We start from the raw sequence: 19,145 nt of genomic DNA on the forward strand, positions 1-19,145 counted from the left end.
TCATGTAAGAATCAAGATTCCTACAATTTTGAATTGATCCAGAACTCCCCAAAGTCGTTTAATTTTCCTACAAAAGACGCTAGATATTTATATTGATGGCAGTGATTGACACCATTATTATCATTATTTTGTAAGTCAATGAGAATTGAGAAACGCTGAAAACCTTTTTCGAACAATGTGTTTATTTTTGCGAGTTAAGCTTGAAAAAATGTCACCTTTTTTCTAAGGGTTGCATTTCTATTTTTGACGAAATTGAAAAACTCTCAAGTAATCTGCTTTCTTGCCAGCATTTTCCAAATCGCTAGTATGAGTACACAGAAGAGTAGATCTTAAAATTAGCCCTTTTGGATGAAATGATAATGTATTTTGAATGGAGAATTGTTTTTAAACACCATGACTTGTTTGTGACCCCCGAAAACTGATATTGGTTTGGGAGATACCGAAAGATTTACACCCTGAACATGCATATAACACACAAAGCCTCTTTTATGTAAACACATCTTTATTACATATGCAGTTCAGTATAGGATTAATGCATTTGGCTATCAGAATGCCAATATTATGGATGTACATAGAATAAAAAAAAGTTGTTACATACCAAAAATGTTCAAGAGCCTGTTTGAGTACCCGTTTAATGATTGGCAGGATTAAAGTGTTATTGTCTCAGACCAAAGCAACCAGGAGCTCCACACCGCTGTGGACACTTCTCACTACCTACAGTATCTCTCTTTCTTGTTTTTGGATTAGTAGGAGGCGGGAACCCTCATGTGGAGAGGAGTGGAAGTGCATTTCTGTTTTGGCCCAGTAGAGAGCAGTCACTCCTCAGAAAGTAATGGGAACATTGGCATACAAATCATCATCTCTGATTGAGGCAAACACACTTGCATGCATTAAAAGCAAACCACAAGTGGCTAAGGCATCTGCAGCATTTAAATGTTAAGTGTCTGTAAGTAAGCAGTACATATACACACATTAATTGCTACATTGAGAATTACTCTCTCATATCTCTCAGGGTGATACTTGTGTAAGCACCTGTTATCAGCTTCAATCCTGAGGCTTTACTGGCACAGCTGGAACTGGTTTTCCATTGGGTTCTTTCTTGTCAGGGTTTGAGGAGCGGTTGATTTTGGGGCTTCTCGGGGGAACAGGTCTTCTTTGGCGTCTCCTCCTGGCCGGACGATGGCGTGCAGAGTTTGGTTGTGAAGTATCAATCAGAGGATCTAAGTGTAGTTTCCCACTCTGGGCATCTGAAGACTCATCGATGAAGGCCAGGTTCTCCCCAAAGTAGTCCAGAGGCTGAGACAGGTTTGGATTTGGAAGGGTCGTCTTCTCTTTAGGCTCTGTTGCAGTTTTTTCTCCGGGCACTCGCTCCGTCTGAGTGGCCTGGGAGTCTGACTCTGATTCAGACCCTGATTCATTAGAGCCGGAAGAGGAGGAAGAGTAAGACTCAGACTCTGTGTGACTCTCACGCTGCTCCTCTTTACCATCGGGGGCCCCGTTAGCTGACACACTGTGACCATGGACGCGAGGTCCATGGCGGCGCTTTCGTCGACGCCGTTTGAAGGGGTCATCGATTTTCCCTGCAATGCGAAAGTCCACCGACATGTTCTGGATATTTTGAGTCCAGTCCGTTGCGTGGGCTCGAAGCTCTTCCATCTGAGAAGAGGATATAAACAGAGATTATTGAAAGGAATCTGGGCGAGATGTGATAAAAAACAGACATGAGAATGGGGAGTACCTCAGCTCTGGTCTTCTTAGATAGAACTCGAAGCCAGTTACCAATCATAGACAGGATAGAGGCAAAGTAGGCAAGGCCCAGCAAGATCCAGAACCACACCAAAGGCTTGTACCAGTGCTCGCTTCCCCCATTTCCAGAATCCCCTTTAAGAAGACACAGCATACAGTGTGTAAACGCAACATATTCATCCATCCAAGTAAATAAACATTTAACAAAAGAGACACTATACAGTACACAGCATATTAGATCATCAATAATTAATCTCAACAACATCCTGAATAATTTATGAGGGAAATGAAAATGGTATGTGCTAAGTGAACTTAATGCATTACAACTGACACTGATGCATTGACAGGTGGCTAATTAAGTCTTCTCATCTACAGGTCGATGAATTCAATGAAAAAGCTAAAATATGTAAAGTCAGATTTAAAACACATTTTCACTTCAAATGCTCTTTCACAAACATGGCAATGTCACTAATACATTCATATTGATCTGTGTATTACAGTCTGTCCAGTGATGACAAGACAGTGATTGTTTTGTAATAGATTATAGACACTTTGATGCCCCTAACAGAGGGTTAGGCCCTCTTGTCAGCTCAAGTTCTGCTCTGACAATTCCCTACTTTTTCCTTACATTTGACAGCTTCATTACCATAACATGTATTGTATATTCACTTTAAAATCATATGGCCAGTATACATAATGCAATACCAAAATAATGAGCAATATACCCATTTCTTTTGCAATACATTATTATTTTCACTGGATGCTACTTGACTACTTAAGACAGTATACTACTATGTGCAATACTTTTTTTACAATGTTTTGTTGCATATTGCTACTTTTATAATGCTGCTACCTATTTATACATTTTTTTTAGCATTGATGTGTACTAATTTGATTTGCTTTTATTAAGATGAGCTTGCTTCTTTATTTAATATGATTGTCTCGCATTTTATTTGGCCCTTAATCTGCACTGTCACTTTTCCCTAACAGTGTACATGTCCCTCTGTGAAAGAAACTATTCTGTGTAATGTGTTAGCTGCTTTTGAGTAAAAAAAACTCATAAGATATCTAATTTCCACATTTCAATATTGATATAATATTGTAATACTGTTAGCGTACTATTAAACACGTGTGTGGTAGTATACCTGCAACATAATCTCCGAACCCCACCGTCGTCAAGGTGATTACCACAAAGTAGGCCGACTCAAGAAGAGTCCAATGCTCAACCTCTTGGAAAACGAATATAGGCAATGCAACGAAGAGCAGGCAGCCCAGCAGGATGGACAGGACGGCAGAGATCACTCGTACGATGGTCGGGCTAACTCGCCATTTCTATCAGCAGGGTAATAAATAAATAGGATGAGGCGAGTAAAGGAGAGTATATGTACAGTGCAAGCAAATTAGACATTGAAAGCTCTGTTGAGGGTCTGACCCGTAAGAGAGTCTCTATTTTGCCAACAGCTTTCCTCAACCCAGTACCCAGATGGTCTCCGACTCCAACGAGCAGGATACCGAACAACGGGATTCCCACTAGGGCGTAGAAAATGCAAAACAGCTGCCCTCCTTCTGTCTTGGGGGAGATGTTTCCAAAACCTGAACATGTGGGGGTCAAAGGTGGAAGATTAAGATACGTTGAACTGATTCCATTGAATATTAACTCAGAATTGTATCTAAATGCTCCTATTGGACACCCACCGATGGTGGTGATGATGGTTCCTGAGAAGAAGAAGGCACTGGCCAGATCCCATTGGCTGACGAAGGTGAAGTTGCTGCTGGGATCCACTCCAGCACCAACGGCCTCCACTACTTCCTGTGATGGGACGATGGAGAAAAGAAGAGTTCAGTAATTTTTATTTAATCAGATAATTAAAAAAGCAAAACCATAGAAGCACAACATTTCTGAATTTTTGGGAACATTTTCCATGACAGCTATGTAAATAATCCATCATACATATCATCAAACATACATAATATGTTAAAATCTGCTTATAGCACTGTATAATTATATAATAATTGTAAGGGGAAACAATAATAATAAACATAATACATGGGATTTTTATAGCGCTTTTCCTAATGCTCAAAGATGCTTTATGTGTACACACACTGTATTCAAAGTGCTGTTAAATAAATAGTCTCCTTACAAAAAGAATGCCAATGAGTGACCATCAATATTTCACAAGTGATTAAATATAGAATATAATGCATTGTAAGTATGTTTAGAATGAATAATAGACCTGGGTGTCATAAATGTTACACAAGATTCAAAGACACACACACAAGTAGTATATTTTTATTTTCCAATTATCTGGGGCATTTATGTTGGAAATGCTGTAAAAATGCATTGTCATGGGATCAGCTGGAGGCAGTCAGTGGCAAAGAAGTGACTGGTGATGTACAACTGTGACGGCTTCATTCTGTCCCGAGTGTATCGAACCCCTGCCACCACAGATAATCTAATTCTCCATATAATTATCTGTTTTGTGTCAGTTGGTAGGTGAAGACATTTGTTAACTCAGAATATATATCTGAGTATGATAAAGTTGTTATTTAACTTTCTCTCATACTGCAGCACCTCTTTTCACCCTCGGTCTGAAATCAGAACCCACTCTGCTCTGATTGGTTAGAAAACCCCAAAAAGCATAATAATTGCAGGTTTAAGGCCGACATATCTCCAGGTGGCAACATGGTTTTCAGAACCAGATATTCCTTCTAAGTCAGCAGTAAAAAACTGTTTTTAGAATTCAGGGTCAAAGGCAAAAATAAGAGGTTAACCAATGTACGTGTCAGCTTCTGCGTAGTCTTCTGTTCATCACAGTTGGGAATTTGAGTGGTGCCAGAAAATAGAGAATATTCGACCCTTTCAAACTATTGAGCCTATTTCAGTGCTGTAATGCCATAAATCAGCACAGGCAATATAATTGTAGTGGTAATACTAGCCAAACATTAGCAAGCAGTTCACTATTGCTTTGAATGACCATACAGACATACCTGAGTGCAGATACAGCAGCCACATGTCACCATTAGTATTTCAATATACAGGATCAATTACATTTATAGCCAAGAGTGGCATGTCCTTGGGTGTGACATCGAACATGAATCAAGATGAGAACAGATTGGGGTTATGAAATAACTTGAGGAGTTGTTGAAAAGTCAGCTGACATTGGTTCAGTGAAACCGGACCCACAAAGCTAATTGTTGAGCAGAACAACATCTGAAGAATTACTTTATCACAGCTGCCTGCTTCACTCATGAATAATAGGACTTCAGCTTGTTGTTTTCTTTCTGACAGCACCTAACTAGTTACAATCAACTCATGGGTTCCTATGATTGTATTCATATCGCTTTGATGGGCTCATTTGAAAAATAAAAAATGTACTTTTAGAAACCCGCCAGATGCTTTGAATTAACATATTTCTCTTTATGATTAAAGACATTCACCATTTAAATATTGATCAGTCGGTGTGCAATGTCCTTATGAGACCAGCATTCACTTTTGTTGCTTGTAACCATGTTGTGTTAAAGGTCTAATGTCATGACCATTTCTACTGATCATAATTCCATTGTTGAGGTCTACTAGAATAGATTTACATTGTTCAATTTTCCAAACTCACATTGGTTTCTCAAACAGCATCTCTGTATAGTATGTGTATTCACTCTCTGTCCTAAACGCCTTGTTGCAGCTCCTGCCCCCCCCTCCCTATGAGCCCACTGTGCTCTCATGTGTGTTTATGTGTTACAATGGGGTTTGTTAGCAACCAGAAAAGGAAGTCCGCTGATTGGTCCAAATGTAACAGCTCCGCGCAAGTAACGTCACTATACCCAAAACATCACTGTAGGCTACCCAGGAAGAAAAATAAAAATCTCCAACGAGGCGTTCTGGGGGCAGAGTTTTACTTGCTACAGGGTGTACTTTGAGGGTTTGTGACTCTGCAGACCGTTTACATGCAGAAAAAGCTACATAACACACAAGGGGACGGGTAATAACCGGAAAAGCATGACATGGGACCTTTAACTCAATGTTAAAAAGATGAATAATTATAATATATTCATATATTTCGTAGCACCTTTTCTTATTTAATATTGAGATTTCATTTAAAAATGCTATTTGTTTTGCTTGATAGAAGCTGCACATGCTACTTATTTAGTTTGCTAACAAGCTACATTAGGCTAGGTGTAGGCTTTGTTAATTAGTCAGTGTCAAAGTGGAGAACACATGTAGTTAGCTCCTAGCAATAGCTTCTTCATTCAGATTTACCTCTGCACTGTTCTGAATCAAAATGTTCCCCTGAGAGACACAACACTGCAAAGAACAAAAATACAGTGTGTTTCCCTGTTGTTGTTCTAGCCAAAAGGAGCTAGCTAACAATGCTAACACAGGCTCTCCACTTTGATACTGAATAATAATCTAGAATCACAAGCTTGTTAGCTAGTTAGCCTTCTAGGTAGGTAGCATATGAAGCCTTGTCAAGCTAATGTTAAAATGGTTACTTAAGGAATATAACTTGACTTGTTTTTAAGCTAGTTTTAAAAAAAAAAAAAGAAAAAAAAAAGGTTGGTAAACTTCCATATATTTTAACCAACCCTTGTTTAAAGATCTTTTGAAGATTAAGAGGTTTAAAAATAATCATCAAATCAATATTACTTATGAACCATGAAACACGTTGCCTGTTTAGAGCACCTCAGATCTCTTATCATCTTTGTATAAATAAGGTATTGGCCTGCTTAACTTCTGTCATGTCATTGAGTTCCTTTAACCTTCCTTTGCAATGTCAGTTGCTAAAACATCATTTACAAGTTTCATTCGGGAACGAAAAGCTGAAGGACAAACATCTCAAGATTACAGCCTGGTTGCCAACCCTGCGCGTAACACTCAGCTTTCATGCACTAGCATTGACTACAAACTCGAAAATAGCAGCTCTGACCACACCTGTTTCTTTGGCCCATAGTCCCTGTACTGCTCTACAGCTACTGCACAGCTTCAGTGATCAGTTATCAAACACTCTACACATCTGAAGGGTCACCCTGAGGACCCACACAACTGATTCAATATGATAGGATGGTCAAACAGGTTCCCAATTAATATAAAAAGTGATGTATTTAGTGTGGGGGAAACTTCTGAAGCAATTGGAAATTGGACTCAGAGAGACACGAGGAGAGCTGGAGCTTTGATGGCAAACACTGACGGTTTATTTGGAGCTTCGGCCGGAGAATTGACAAGAAATGTCACGGGCCACGAGTTGACAACACGGTTGAGATGCCACATCAATTCTGAAGAACCCTCCTGTAGTTCCAGGTTTTAACTGATTATTACAACGAGTGTAATAATCAACATTCTTCAATAGATAGACTAAACAGCTGAGGAAACTGAATCACATTTGTTGTCGCTTATGGCTCGGGGTCATCTACACCCCGAGAAAGATGTGTTCCAGGTGTCCCACAACAATAACTATCTCTGACTGAAGTTGCCCGGTCATAAACTAGTAACAACAACAAAATGCTTGGACAGCCCCTCCTTAAGGGAGATAGCGGCTGCCCAAGGTTGGGCATCTGCGTCAGAGGGCAAAAGGTAAACATGTATACATGTAATCCTCCTCCTGCTGCCTTGATATTATTCCAACAAGATTTTTCACAGATGTTTTTCGTTGCATGGCCTCAGATCTCCTTCATATAGTAAATAAATATCTTCACTCAGGTGTTTTTCCACAGGCCCTGAAAACTGCAGTCATTAAACCGCTCTTAAAAAAGAATAATCTAGAGGCTTCAGTAATGAACAATTACAGGCCCATATCAAACCTGCCATTTCTAGGTAAAATCATTGAAAAAGTTGTTTTTCAACAGTTGAGTAATTTATTGCATTTAAATAACTGTTTCGATGTGTTCCAGTCAGGCTTTTGTCCAAACCACAGCACTGAGAATGCTCTTGTAAAGGTATTCAATGACATCCACTTAAACACAGACAGTGGCAGAACTTCAGTGTTAGTATTTGTAGATATCAGTGCTGCGTTTGACACTGGGTGGGACTTTCGGAAACAGTTCTAAATTGGTTTGAATACTACTTAAAGGACAAAAAAAACTTTGTTTCTATAGGTAAATACAAATCTGAGTTGACAAATATGACATGTGGGGTTCCTCAAGGCTCCATCTTGGGGCCTCTTCTCTTTAACATCTACATGCTAACACTGGCTCAGATAATGAAAACAACAAAATAAGTTACCATAGCTATGCGGATGACACACAAATTTACGTAACAATTTCACCAGGAGACTATGCTCCAATTCAAACACTGAGTAAGTGCATTGAACAAATCAATGACTGGATGTGTCAGAACTTTCTCCAATTAAACAAAGATAAAACTGAGGTAATGGTTTTTGGAGCCAAGGCAGAATGTAGAAAAGTTAGTGCTGAGCTTCAGTCTGCAATGTTCAAAACAACAGATAAAGCCAGACATCTAGGTGTAGTCGTGGACTCTGACCTGAGTTTCAACAGTCACATTAAAACAGTTACTAAATCAGCCTACTATCACCTAAAGAATATATCTAGGATTAAAATACTAATGTCACAGCAGGATTTGGAAAAACTTGTCCATGCTTCTATCTTCAGTAGACTGGACTACTGTAATGGTGTCTTTACAGGTCTCACTAAAAAATCTATTGCATAGAAAAGCTGCAGCTGATTCAGAACACTGCTGCTCAAGTCCTCACTAACACTAAGAAAATGGATCACATCACTCCTGTTCTGAAGTCTTTACACTGGCTTCCTGTGTGTCAAAGAATAGATTTCAAAAATACTGCTGCTCGTTTATAAAGCTTTGAATGGTTTAGGCCCAAAATACATGTCTGACCTCCTGCTAAATGATGAACCATCCAGATCTCTCAGGTCTTCAGGGACTAGTCAGCCTTCTGTCCCCAGAGTCAGAACTAAACATAGCAAAGCAGCGTTTAGTTATTATGCTCCAAATATCTGGAACAAACTCCCAGAAACCTGCAGGTCCGCTGCAACTCTCACTACTGCTAAATCCAGGCTGAAGACTTTTCTTTTTGTCGCTGCTTTTAATTGAACTATTCACATCGTAAACTGCACTGTAACTTTTATCCATGCATTTTTTATTTTAATGTTTATTTTATTATCTTTTCTTTTTAATGACTGTTTTTAAATGCCATTTTCTTAATGTCTTTAATTGTTTGTAAAGCACTTTGAATTGCCTCGTTTTGAATGGTGCTATATAAATAAACTTGCCTTGCCTTGCCTATACAGAATTATTCCCTGACAGTTAGGTGTAACTGTATTTATGCCTACGAGAGCCGGCCAGTGTTTAAGACCCTGTTATATTTCAGATGTTAAAGAAGATAGAACATCAAAAGTTCTGGTTTAGCTTATTTTTTTAATATTAATGGCATGACATTTTGCCTTTTCGACAAAAGTAACGTATTGTCAATGTATTATACAGTAGTTATTGTGTTTAGGGGACAGTAATAGGCAAGGCAAGGCAAGGCGAGGCGAGGCGAGGCAAGGCGAGGCAAGGCAAGGCAAGGCAAGGCAAGGCAAGGCAAGGCAAGGCAAGGCAAGGCAACGCAAGGCAAGGCAAGGCAAGGCAAGTTTATATAGCACTTTTCAACACAAGGCAATTCAAAGTGCTTTACAAAAAATGAAAGACATTAAGAAAATGGCATTTAAAATCAGTCATTAAAAAGAAAAGTTAATAAAATAAACATTAAAAGAAAGAAAAAATACATGGATAAAAGTTACAGTGCAGTCTAAGATGTGAATAGTTCAATTAAAAGCAGCAACAAAAAGAAAAGTCTTCAGCCTGGATTTAAAAGTAGTAAGAGTTGCAGCGGACCTGCAGGTTTCTGGGAGTTTGTTCCAGATATTCGGAGCATAATAACTGAACGCTGCTTTACCATGTTTAGTTCTGACTCTGGGGACAGAAAGCTGACCAGTCCCTTTAGACCTGAGAGATCTGGATGGTTCATAATTTAGCAGGAGGTCAGAAATGTATTTTGGGCCTAAACCATTCAGTGCTTTATAAACCAGCAGCAGTATTTTGAAATCTATTCTTTGACACACAGGAAGCCAGTGTAAAGACTTCAGAACAGGAGTGATGTGATCCACTTTCTTAGTGTTAGTGAGGACTCGAGCAGCAGCGTTCTGAATCAGCTGCAGCTTTCTAATAGATTTTTTAGTTAGACCTGTGAAGACACCATTGCAGTAGTCCAGTCTACTGAAGATAAAAGCATGGACAAGTTTTTCCAAATCCTGCTGTGACATTAGTCTTTTAATCCTAGATATGTTCTTTGGGTGATAGTAAGCTGATTTAGCAAATGTTTTAATGTGACTGTTGAAACTCAGGTCAGAGTCCATGACTACACCTAGATTTCTGGCTTTATCTGTTGTTTTGAACATTGCGGACTGAAGCTCAGCGCTAACTTTTATACGTTCTGCCTTGGCTCCAAAAACTATTACCTCAGTTTTATCTTTGTTTAATTGGAGAAAGTTCTGACACATCCAGTCATTGATTTGTTCAATGCACTTACTCAGTGTTTTAACTGGAGAATAGTCTCCTTGTGAAATTGTTACGTACATTTGTGTGTCATCTGCATAGCTATGGAAACGTATTTTGTTGTTCTTCATTATCTGAGCCAGTGGTAGCATGTAGACGTTAAAGAGAAGAGGCCCCAAGATGGAGCCTTGAGGTACCCCACATGTCATATTTGTCAACTCAGATGTGTAGTTATCTATAGAAGAAGTTCTTTCTGTCCTTCAAGTAGGATTCAAACCAATGTAGAACTGTTTCCGAAAGTCCCACCCAGTTTTCGAGTCGGTCCAGTAATATGTTGTGGTCAACAGTGTCCAACGCAGCACTGAGATCTAATAATACTAACACTGAAGTTCTGCCACTGTCTGTGTTTAAGTGGATGTCAATGAAGACCTTTACAAGAGCAGTCTCAGTGCTGTGGTTTGGACGAAAGCCTGACTGGAACACATCGAAACAGTTATTTAAATGCAAGAAGTTACTCAACTGTTGAAAAACAACTTTTTCAATGATTTTACCTAGAAATGGTAATATTCAATACTTATTTTCCACCATAATTTGCAAATAAATTCTTAAAAAATCAGACAATGTGATTTTCTGGATTTTTTTTTCTCATTTTGTCTCTCATAGTTGAGGTGTACCTAGGATGAAAATTACAGGCCTCTCTCATCTTTTTAAGTGGGAGAACTTGCACAATTGGTGGCTGACTAAATACTTTTTTGCCCCACTGTATTTAGGAACAGAACTCGAGAGGAACATTTCAGCTGAAGGGCCACATATTCAAAAGAAGCAAAGTTCCCATAAGATGTCTTCCTGCATTGAAGGGAATCATTGAACAAAAGAGCAACTCCACCCCCTTTCTTATGCAGTCTTTCCTGACTTATAAAACTAAAGTTGGCAGGGGTTGATTCGATAAGAACAGCTGCATTGTTATTTTGTTCAATCCACGTTTCTGTTAAAAACATAAAATCAAGATTGTGCTCAGTGATAAAATCGTTGATTAAAAATGTTTTTCCTGCCAAAGACCTGACATTTAATAAAGCTAGTTTAAGTTTGTTAAACACACTATCAGTCAGGTTTTTTGTAACAAGCTGTGGCTGACATGGAATCACTGCTAAATTTGATAAACTCACACAAACGTTTGAGCGCTTCCTGTATCTAAGATGATTCACTGCTCGTAATCTATTACCTATCAACACAGATATCGGCAAAGCTACAGGCAGGCAGGGCCCTGGCATGTCCTGGAAAAAGTTGAGAGTGCCATACGCCCTTGAGCCTGGACCCAGCAAATATCAGTTAATAGACATTTTAAGGGCTTGTTTCTCTTCAAATAAAGAAGTGCAACATAAGCATTTCCCCCCGGATCTTCTTTTGTAATTGCTCTGTAAAGTGCTAAACTGAGGGCATCACTTTGCCTCTTGATTTGAGTCGCTATGAAGTCTGTCATTGAGTAATGAAAGTCTGGATGATATAGCGGTCTAACTTTAGCAGGTATGGGCTACTCGTATTTCCGAAACCACAACAGCATAGATACAACTTGTTTCTCCTGCTAGGGGGGCAGCTCAGGCACAGAGGGCAAATGGGGTCTTTCTTGGTGAACTCTGTAAATAAGCCCGGTTTTCTGCACCTCGGGGTCAAGACCCCCAAAGGTTACAAGACAAGTTCACAAGACACAGAATTTCTTTTAACTTTTTGGGTTAAATTGCTATAAATTACAAGAAAATAAAATGTTGTCAAGGCCATTGTGGCAGCGGGGTGTGGTCAGGGCGCCGGCTGCTGGAGTGAAGGGAGTGGCTCGGCCGGAGGCCAGACAGCTGATCGGAATCAGGTAATCAGTGCCGGAATAAAAGCATGTCGTAACCTGGTTCTGGGCTGTTTTGCAGTAGGCGGGATCCTGGAAGGTCGCCAAAGGACCTGTGAAGGTTCCCACACGGGCAACGTTTGAGACCTGTGTATATTTTGTTTGGAGCTAATAAACACCTGTGATCAACCAACCTGCTCTTTCCGTCCCTATTTGAACCCTGTGTGAGCGGAGAGGCTCACAGCCATTAACTCTGTTGAGCCAACATGTATTTTATAATTTAAAGGGGTCACATGCCCAACAAAAGGCTTTATGCAGCACAATATTGGAACAACAGTATTTGTGGTGTGTCACTAATATGCCCACTTACAGACTTCGAACAACATGAATGTTAAAGACATTTAAACTGGACATGGTTTCATAGGCTGTACTGTACCTCTATGAGGGTCTGGAGGTCTTCTGGGCCCATGCACGTGAAGTTCAACAAGAATTCCCGGCGCGTGTCCTGCAGATGATTGTGCTTTCCCTCCTGTCGTGGAGTCTCTAAAGCACGGAACACCACGGCTCCCAGCACCAAGTAGAGAAGCACCCCCGTGAGGATGCCGAGTAGGGTGGAGCAGCGCATGGTTGAACCTCCTCCAAGTCCAAATGAAGGCTGCTGTTTCCCTTTCCCAGACTCAGCGGGGCTGGTATGGATTGGATCCCAGCTGCTGCAGCTGAAACATCAGCAACCACATGAATACAACGTTTTCATACCGACCACAACTCCAGTCTGACAGCAAACCCAGCAAGAGACGGCAAGACTATTAGCTGCACATGAGGCATTAAATGGCTTCCCCACACTGCTGACACTGAATAAATGTAACAGCAGATGAAACACCAGTCCACCAACACTTTGACCACTTCGACTGCACAAGTGGCTCAGTCATGAATGCACATAAAGAAGCATTCATAATGGCTGAGCTTACCTGTCAATCCGCCTTAATTGCCCACGCCTTCGTCTTTTCCAATCCTTCTTCGCTCCAGGTCTGAAGATGGAGTCCCTGGATCCGTAACCACTGGGGAGTCCGTCCACCTCACACTCTGAAGGAGGGGACACTAGATCGAAGCACAGACACTTATTTGATTGAGAAGAACAAATGCTGTTAGACAATCCTTAATGACAGGCGACAACAAGTTAATTTCTCAGACGTGGCTGTGTCACTCAGGGTTACACGTATATTGTGTGAATCCTTTGGGTGACACATATAAGCATTGAATCAATAATCAAGTTGAAGTGCAGGTACCTCCAAAAACAGCAGATAATGAACTTCAGAGGTGTTAGGGGTGAGGACGTCTTTGATGTACAGCCGTTAAACCCAGTGTGATGCGATGATGATGGTCATTGTCAGCTCAAACCAAGAAAGCATTCTCATATAAAACTGAAACTAGAGATTCAAGGCTCTGAAACTAGACGTATCCAACACTCCCATTCCCTGAATATCGTAGTGAAATATCTTCATCATTTGGATCAGGAGCGTGCCACTTCTGAATAATCTCTTCATCACTAGACTGCAAGCTAGAATTAAAACAAGAAACAATAAAAAACGAATTCTCCTCTCTCTAAGTTCGGTGGGCGCAGCTTTTGAGTCAGCAGATCTGTTGATCTTGATCCAAAATCAAGGCAATAAACTGTCACACGGTGACAGCAAAATGTACACTTCTTTCCAAACAGTTTTACAGCTGCTGGGAATACACAAGGAGACTGTCCACTTACCAAATTGAACACAACACAGCCAAAAGTTAGCAGTGTACTGCATGTAAACTCTAAATGCCTGGTACTTGTATTTACTGCATGCATTTGTAAAATAACCAAGAAAAAGAAAAGAAAAACAACAACACATTTCTGTCCATCTGTTATTCCTTAAACACATTAATCTACTTTTGTATACATCAAAAACATATTGAAGCACATTCTGGGCTGTACATCTAAAAAAAAAAGAAGCAAATCATGTATCAACAGCATGGTATCTGCTGCATACCTACCTCAGACTGCAACACCAGACAGTTTTTACCACACTAGACCAGAGGAAATACTAATACGGCTTGCATTAAGTGCCAACAGTGCTGGTCCGACTGCTGCAGACCGCTTTACTACCACTTAGGGTCCCTCCGGGTCCGTCAAATGTAAAATACTGACCAACGCGCTACACAGTCCAGCTAGGAGTGTGCTTACCTCAAAATGAAGGATCAGAAGAATCCAGAGTACCGGTTTCCTCATGCATAGTGTTTCATGAGGTTGGCAGCCGCATACACACAGGTTTGTGTGAGTGTGTGTGTGTGTGTGTGTGTGTGTGTGTGTGTGTGTGTGTGTGTGTGTGTGTGTGTGTGTGTGTGTGTGTGTGTGTGTGTGTGTGTGTGTGTGTGTGTGTGTGTGTGTGTGTGTGTGTGTGTGTGTGTGTGTGTGTGTGTGTGTGTGTGTGTGTGTGTGTGGCGGTGAGGAGGGTGGTTGTTGCTGAGCACACAAGAGAGCAAAAGATACTCAATCAAACTCACTTGATATGGAGAATGTGAGAGTGAATTAAAGAGAGAGACACATGAATAGAGCTGGAGATGACTACTGACTCCAGTTAGATCAGCTTGTTTAGGTAAAGATTTGATGATATAAAGACATAAGGAATATAGATCATAAAGATATGATGATACAAAGGGATAAGGCAGTTTCATTTGCTTCAGTTTGTAAGCAGAATTATTCAATATTCCACAGTTCCTTCTGTGAATTAGTGTCGAATTGAATGTGTGTAATGCAGTTCAGTGGCTATAGTCATATCAATACAAAGGATCAATGTTTGAGATGTACTCAGAGCCGATTGGTGTTACACTGTCGACTCTGCAGGGGGAAGCCAGCTCAGCCCCTATCACTCTGCTTTAATATCCCATCTTCTACAGTCTGCTCCACACAACTGCTGCTGCTGTATTTCTCTCAGTGTGTGTGTGTGTGTGTGTGTGTGTGTGTGTGTGTGTGTGTGTGTGTGTGTGTGTGTGTGTGTGTGTGTGTGTGTGTGTGTGTGTGTGTGTGTGTGTGTGTGTGTGTGTGTGTGTGTGTCTACAGGGATGGGGATAAGGTGTCTCAGGCAGATCCAGGACACTGTAGTAAATTCTCACATGTTCCTCTCATACATCACAAATTACATGTTGGACAGGACGTTTCTGGTTTCAATCTTGTCATTAGATAAATTACGACTGTCTAGAATAGATCAATAGAAAGATTATCCCTGGGTTTCTATTTAGTGTTATTTTATAGTCAGCCTCTTTATGCTGTAGTAAGGGTTGCATCATTTTTGTTGTCAAATCATAATAATATATGAGTTGACTGAATTTTCCTTCCTTGTGTTGCTTAAAAGAAATAAAGAAAACATGTTGTTTTTGCTTATGCTCAGAGTTTAACAGTTCGTTTCAAATGTGCATTTTTGTATGGATTATGGTCATGCTAATAAAGCGGTTTGAATTGAATTAATAAGAATATAAAGAAGGAAAAAAAGGTACGATTCATAAATGAAGAAAATGGCTGAAAACAATTAACTCTGCATGTGTGTGACCCTCCATCACACATTCAGTAAAGGTTGTTCTATGAACAAGGAATTAAATGATCATTAAAATGACCAAATAATTATTGTCTTAACATATAATAACAAAGCTTTGAGCTAAATGCTAGTATCTGCATGCTATCATACTTGTGCAAATTTGGAGGCATACTGCAAAGCATGTGAACCAACTTAGCTTAGTGTGTAAGCATGATAAACATTATCTGATGGTTATGAATACAAATGTTTGTTGCTAATCTTCTTTACATATTTTGTTGAACACAAAGAGAGTGATGCTGAGATTGAAAAGTGGCTAGTATGACATAGTATGACACTATGATTCAGCGCCATATACCAAACAATAGAAAGCTGCGTTGATTTGGAGGGTGACATGACAAAGAGGCTATTGAAAAAAGCAGCGTACGGTTACAGTTTTTTTTTTATATGTTGCTGAACCATAGCAGCATACCATTAGCCAATTTTCTTTCTTGGCGCTAGTGCATAAAGATGGTAACAGATGTTCTCAAGTGTCAAGGAAAGATGTCTTATATACAAAAACATTACACACAAATATAAGACGTTAATATGTATTAATGTGCATTGATATCAATACATTTTTTTATTTTAATGTTATTGTATTAGTAAATTGCCTCACAGACCTGACATTAACAAACCACATTTGTAAGAGGTAAAAATGTAAATAAATATATTAAAATAAGACAAATAGATAGAAGAAAACTAACAATATAAAGCTATGGTGCTGAAGACCCAAGCTGTGACTGTGTTGCTCAGTCAGGCTTGTCTATGGAGATCAAAAATATAACTCACATTAAAAAGCAATTCTAAGGAAAACGCAAACCAGCTGAGCAGCTCGCCGCCTCACCTTGTGAATGCATATAATCTCCTGATAAAGGGCCGGCCCTAGGCACTGGCAAACTAGCCGGTTGCCTAGGGCACCAGATCTGGAGGGGGCGCTGCGCTGGGAGAAATCCTAATCTCGCCTAGGGGACCAAAATGTCTAGGGCCAGCCCTGTCCTGATACAATGGTCGGTGTAATCAATCATACAATTATTTGTTTGATTTTAAATAGCTAATTACTTGAGAAAACATCAGGTTGCCTTCTGACAGAATCTATGTGGTTGCACCGACCACAAAGGCTGCTGGGGAGGAGTTTAGAAGATGGGGATCAATCCATAATGAGTCAAACTGTCCTGGACATCTCTTTTTATTAAAATGTTCCTAATCCAGAGTGGAAATAACTGATTATTACTCAGTGACTGTGTGTTTGTTGGACATAGATGGTTAATGTCTAGACTTAGCACTGACTGTGAACAATAATTCAGCTCGTCCAATAAAGCCTGATTGAATGCTCTTGGCACTCTTTTCCATCTACATTCAGGAGGCTCTGCTGACGTTCCTGGCAGCCACCAGTATATTCTTATATACTTTTTTGGACAGGTGAAAGAGGCTAGAGATAATAAAAGTCCCATCAAACAAATGATACCTAAATATATTGCTGAAATTCAGAAGAAGGGGTCTGAAGAGCTCTGTGCTGTTTGTTCATCAACAGCCCATGACAAAAGAGACGTGTGATTTTGAGAAGAGTAAGCATTATTTTACGGCTGTGTCAGTCCATGGTGAGGCTGATATGACTGAGTTATGAGGGGGTATGGATGTCCAGCTGTCTACCTCCAACTACCTGTTTAAGGGCCAATATGAGGGTTTTAGTGGGCGGTAGCTAGCAGTGAGGTTGCAAATCAAACCAACTGAAACCCATCCGCTCACTCCTCCCTTTCTAAGTGAGGTGGAAAACTAAGAGGGCCTTCATCCAGAGTTTGGTTGGTCCATTTTGGGCTGTTATAGAAATATGGCGATGCCTCATGGCGGACTCTATGGAAGAGGACTATGTTTATCTAAAGGGCTTATTCTAACTCCTTAACAAATAGTCAGTGGTGGAATGTAACTTATTTACTCAAGTACTGTACTTAAGTTTAACTGTTGATCATATCTCAGACAAATGTTCACATGTGGCCCTAATCCTCTTCCGGACATGAACAAATCAACAATTACATGGTTCAGGAACGGGCCGTACTGCTTAATGAGTACTCTTTTTGTACTTGAATTATACTTTGATTCCAATAGTTTTGTGCTTTTACTTGAATAACATTTGAATGTGGGATCTTTACTTGTAGAGTATTTTAAGAATGTAGTATTGATACTTTTACTCAAGCAAAATATCAAAGAACTTCTTCCGTTTGCTTAACTTACTGTAGTATGCACGCAATTCAAACAAGAGTTCATTCCTATGGGAAACTCAATTTCAGTCAGACTTCTATGACTATGAATGAGCAATAATGTACGCTTTATACTGTATAGGTCAAACATATCCAATGCCATTATGAACCAATGTTAGCATATTTGCATTTAGATATAGTTTTTTATTTCAAGCATTCAGTGAGCAAGTTTAACCAGAAGAGAGATTGTCATTTTCCTCTGTCGAGTCATAAGTACCTAAAAGTTTTCACATATTCATTATCCACATCCAGAGCCCTTTAGGAAGTGGACATGTTTTGAAAGTGACACACTTGAACACCTTGCTCTATGTTGCTCTGTCGATCAGCTGATCATCATCTCAAATCTGTTTGGTTGAAATGTTTGATACACCCTTTGAACAAGGAGTCAGCAACGATACAATTTACAGGAACTCAAAAGGGATTGATTTGATGTGACATACACAGAGAAGATCAATGCTGTTTTAAAATATAATATGCTGACTTTTTTATTATCATGTTAGTTTTCTTTGAGTAAGGGAAAGTAGATTTTTCCGCAGTATAGTAAAAATAATGTATTTAACAGAAATGAAATGCAGACTGGTATTTGTTAACTAATTACTAATATATGCACATGTCGCCTATAAACAGTGTTAAGTGTAATACACAGATGCATTCTTGTCCATAAGAAGGAAACTAGCAAGCACATCATTGTATTTGGGTTTGTCATAGGGGTTTAACATCAATGTTATAATCAGTGGTGGAGAGTAACTATTAGTACATTTACTCAAGTACTGTACTTACTCTCCTGCAATTAAAAGGGATATATTTGAACTTTTTCCCAACTGCATTTATTTTATAGCTCTATTTACTTTAAAGATCCAGATTTTTACACACAGCCATATGAAGAACCTTTAAAATATGATGTTTGATGTAGATTAAACTATCCAACGATATAATTAAGTAAGACCTAAAACAATTATTCTGAGACAAAGCCTTCTCCGTCGCATCTCACCATGTTCAAATCAGAATTCAAAACTCAACCTTTCAGAACCGCTATTATTATTATTTATTAGCTGCCATTTGCTGATTGTTTAGGTACTTTTTGGTGAATAAAACGTGTTATAGTTCCAGCTTCGCAAAGATTAAGTTCTGCTGCTTTTATTTTTTGTTTGTTTCTGCAATGGGTACTTTTACTTCTTATACTTTAAGTATATTCTCCTCATACTTAC

The 19,145-nt window shown here is 39.5% G+C and overlaps 1 protein-coding gene across 1 annotated transcript; it reads right to left on the reverse strand.

Moving 5' to 3' along the window:
* Positions 1-524: 524 nt before the first annotated feature.
* kcnk4b (potassium channel, subfamily K, member 4b) lies at positions 525-14,386 on the reverse strand. Its single transcript, XM_079651484.1, has 8 exons — positions 14,296-14,386; positions 13,049-13,178; positions 12,517-12,796; positions 3,442-3,556; positions 3,179-3,339; positions 2,892-3,078; positions 1,739-1,881; positions 525-1,656 (listed from the first exon to the last, which is right to left on the reverse strand). The coding sequence occupies exons 3-8, from the start codon at positions 12,703-12,705 to the stop codon at positions 1,045-1,047; spliced, it is 1,407 nt and encodes a 468-aa protein (XP_079507610.1). The 5' UTR covers positions 12,706-12,796; positions 13,049-13,178; positions 14,296-14,386; the 3' UTR covers positions 525-1,044.
* Positions 14,387-19,145: the final 4,759 nt, after the last annotated feature.

Source organism: Notothenia rossii (genome assembly GCF_949606895.1).
Source record: "Notothenia rossii genome assembly, chromosome: 9".
NCBI lineage: Eukaryota > Metazoa > Chordata > Actinopteri > Perciformes > Nototheniidae > Notothenia > Notothenia rossii.

Bases quoted from the DNA above. Each gene is read 5' to 3' on its own strand.
- kcnk4b (XM_079651484.1), bottom strand. From the start codon at position 12,705: ATGCGCTGCTCCACCCTACTCGGCATCCTCACGGGGGTGCTTCTCTAC. The intron at 3,340-3,441 runs GTGGGTGTCCAA...CCACATGTTCAG, and splicing joins AACCATCATCACCACCATCG to GTTTTGGAAACATCTCCCCC. The intron at 1,882-2,891 runs GTATACTACCAC...GTCTTCTTAAAG, and splicing joins GTTCGGAGATTATGTTGCAG to GGGATTCTGGAAATGGGGGA.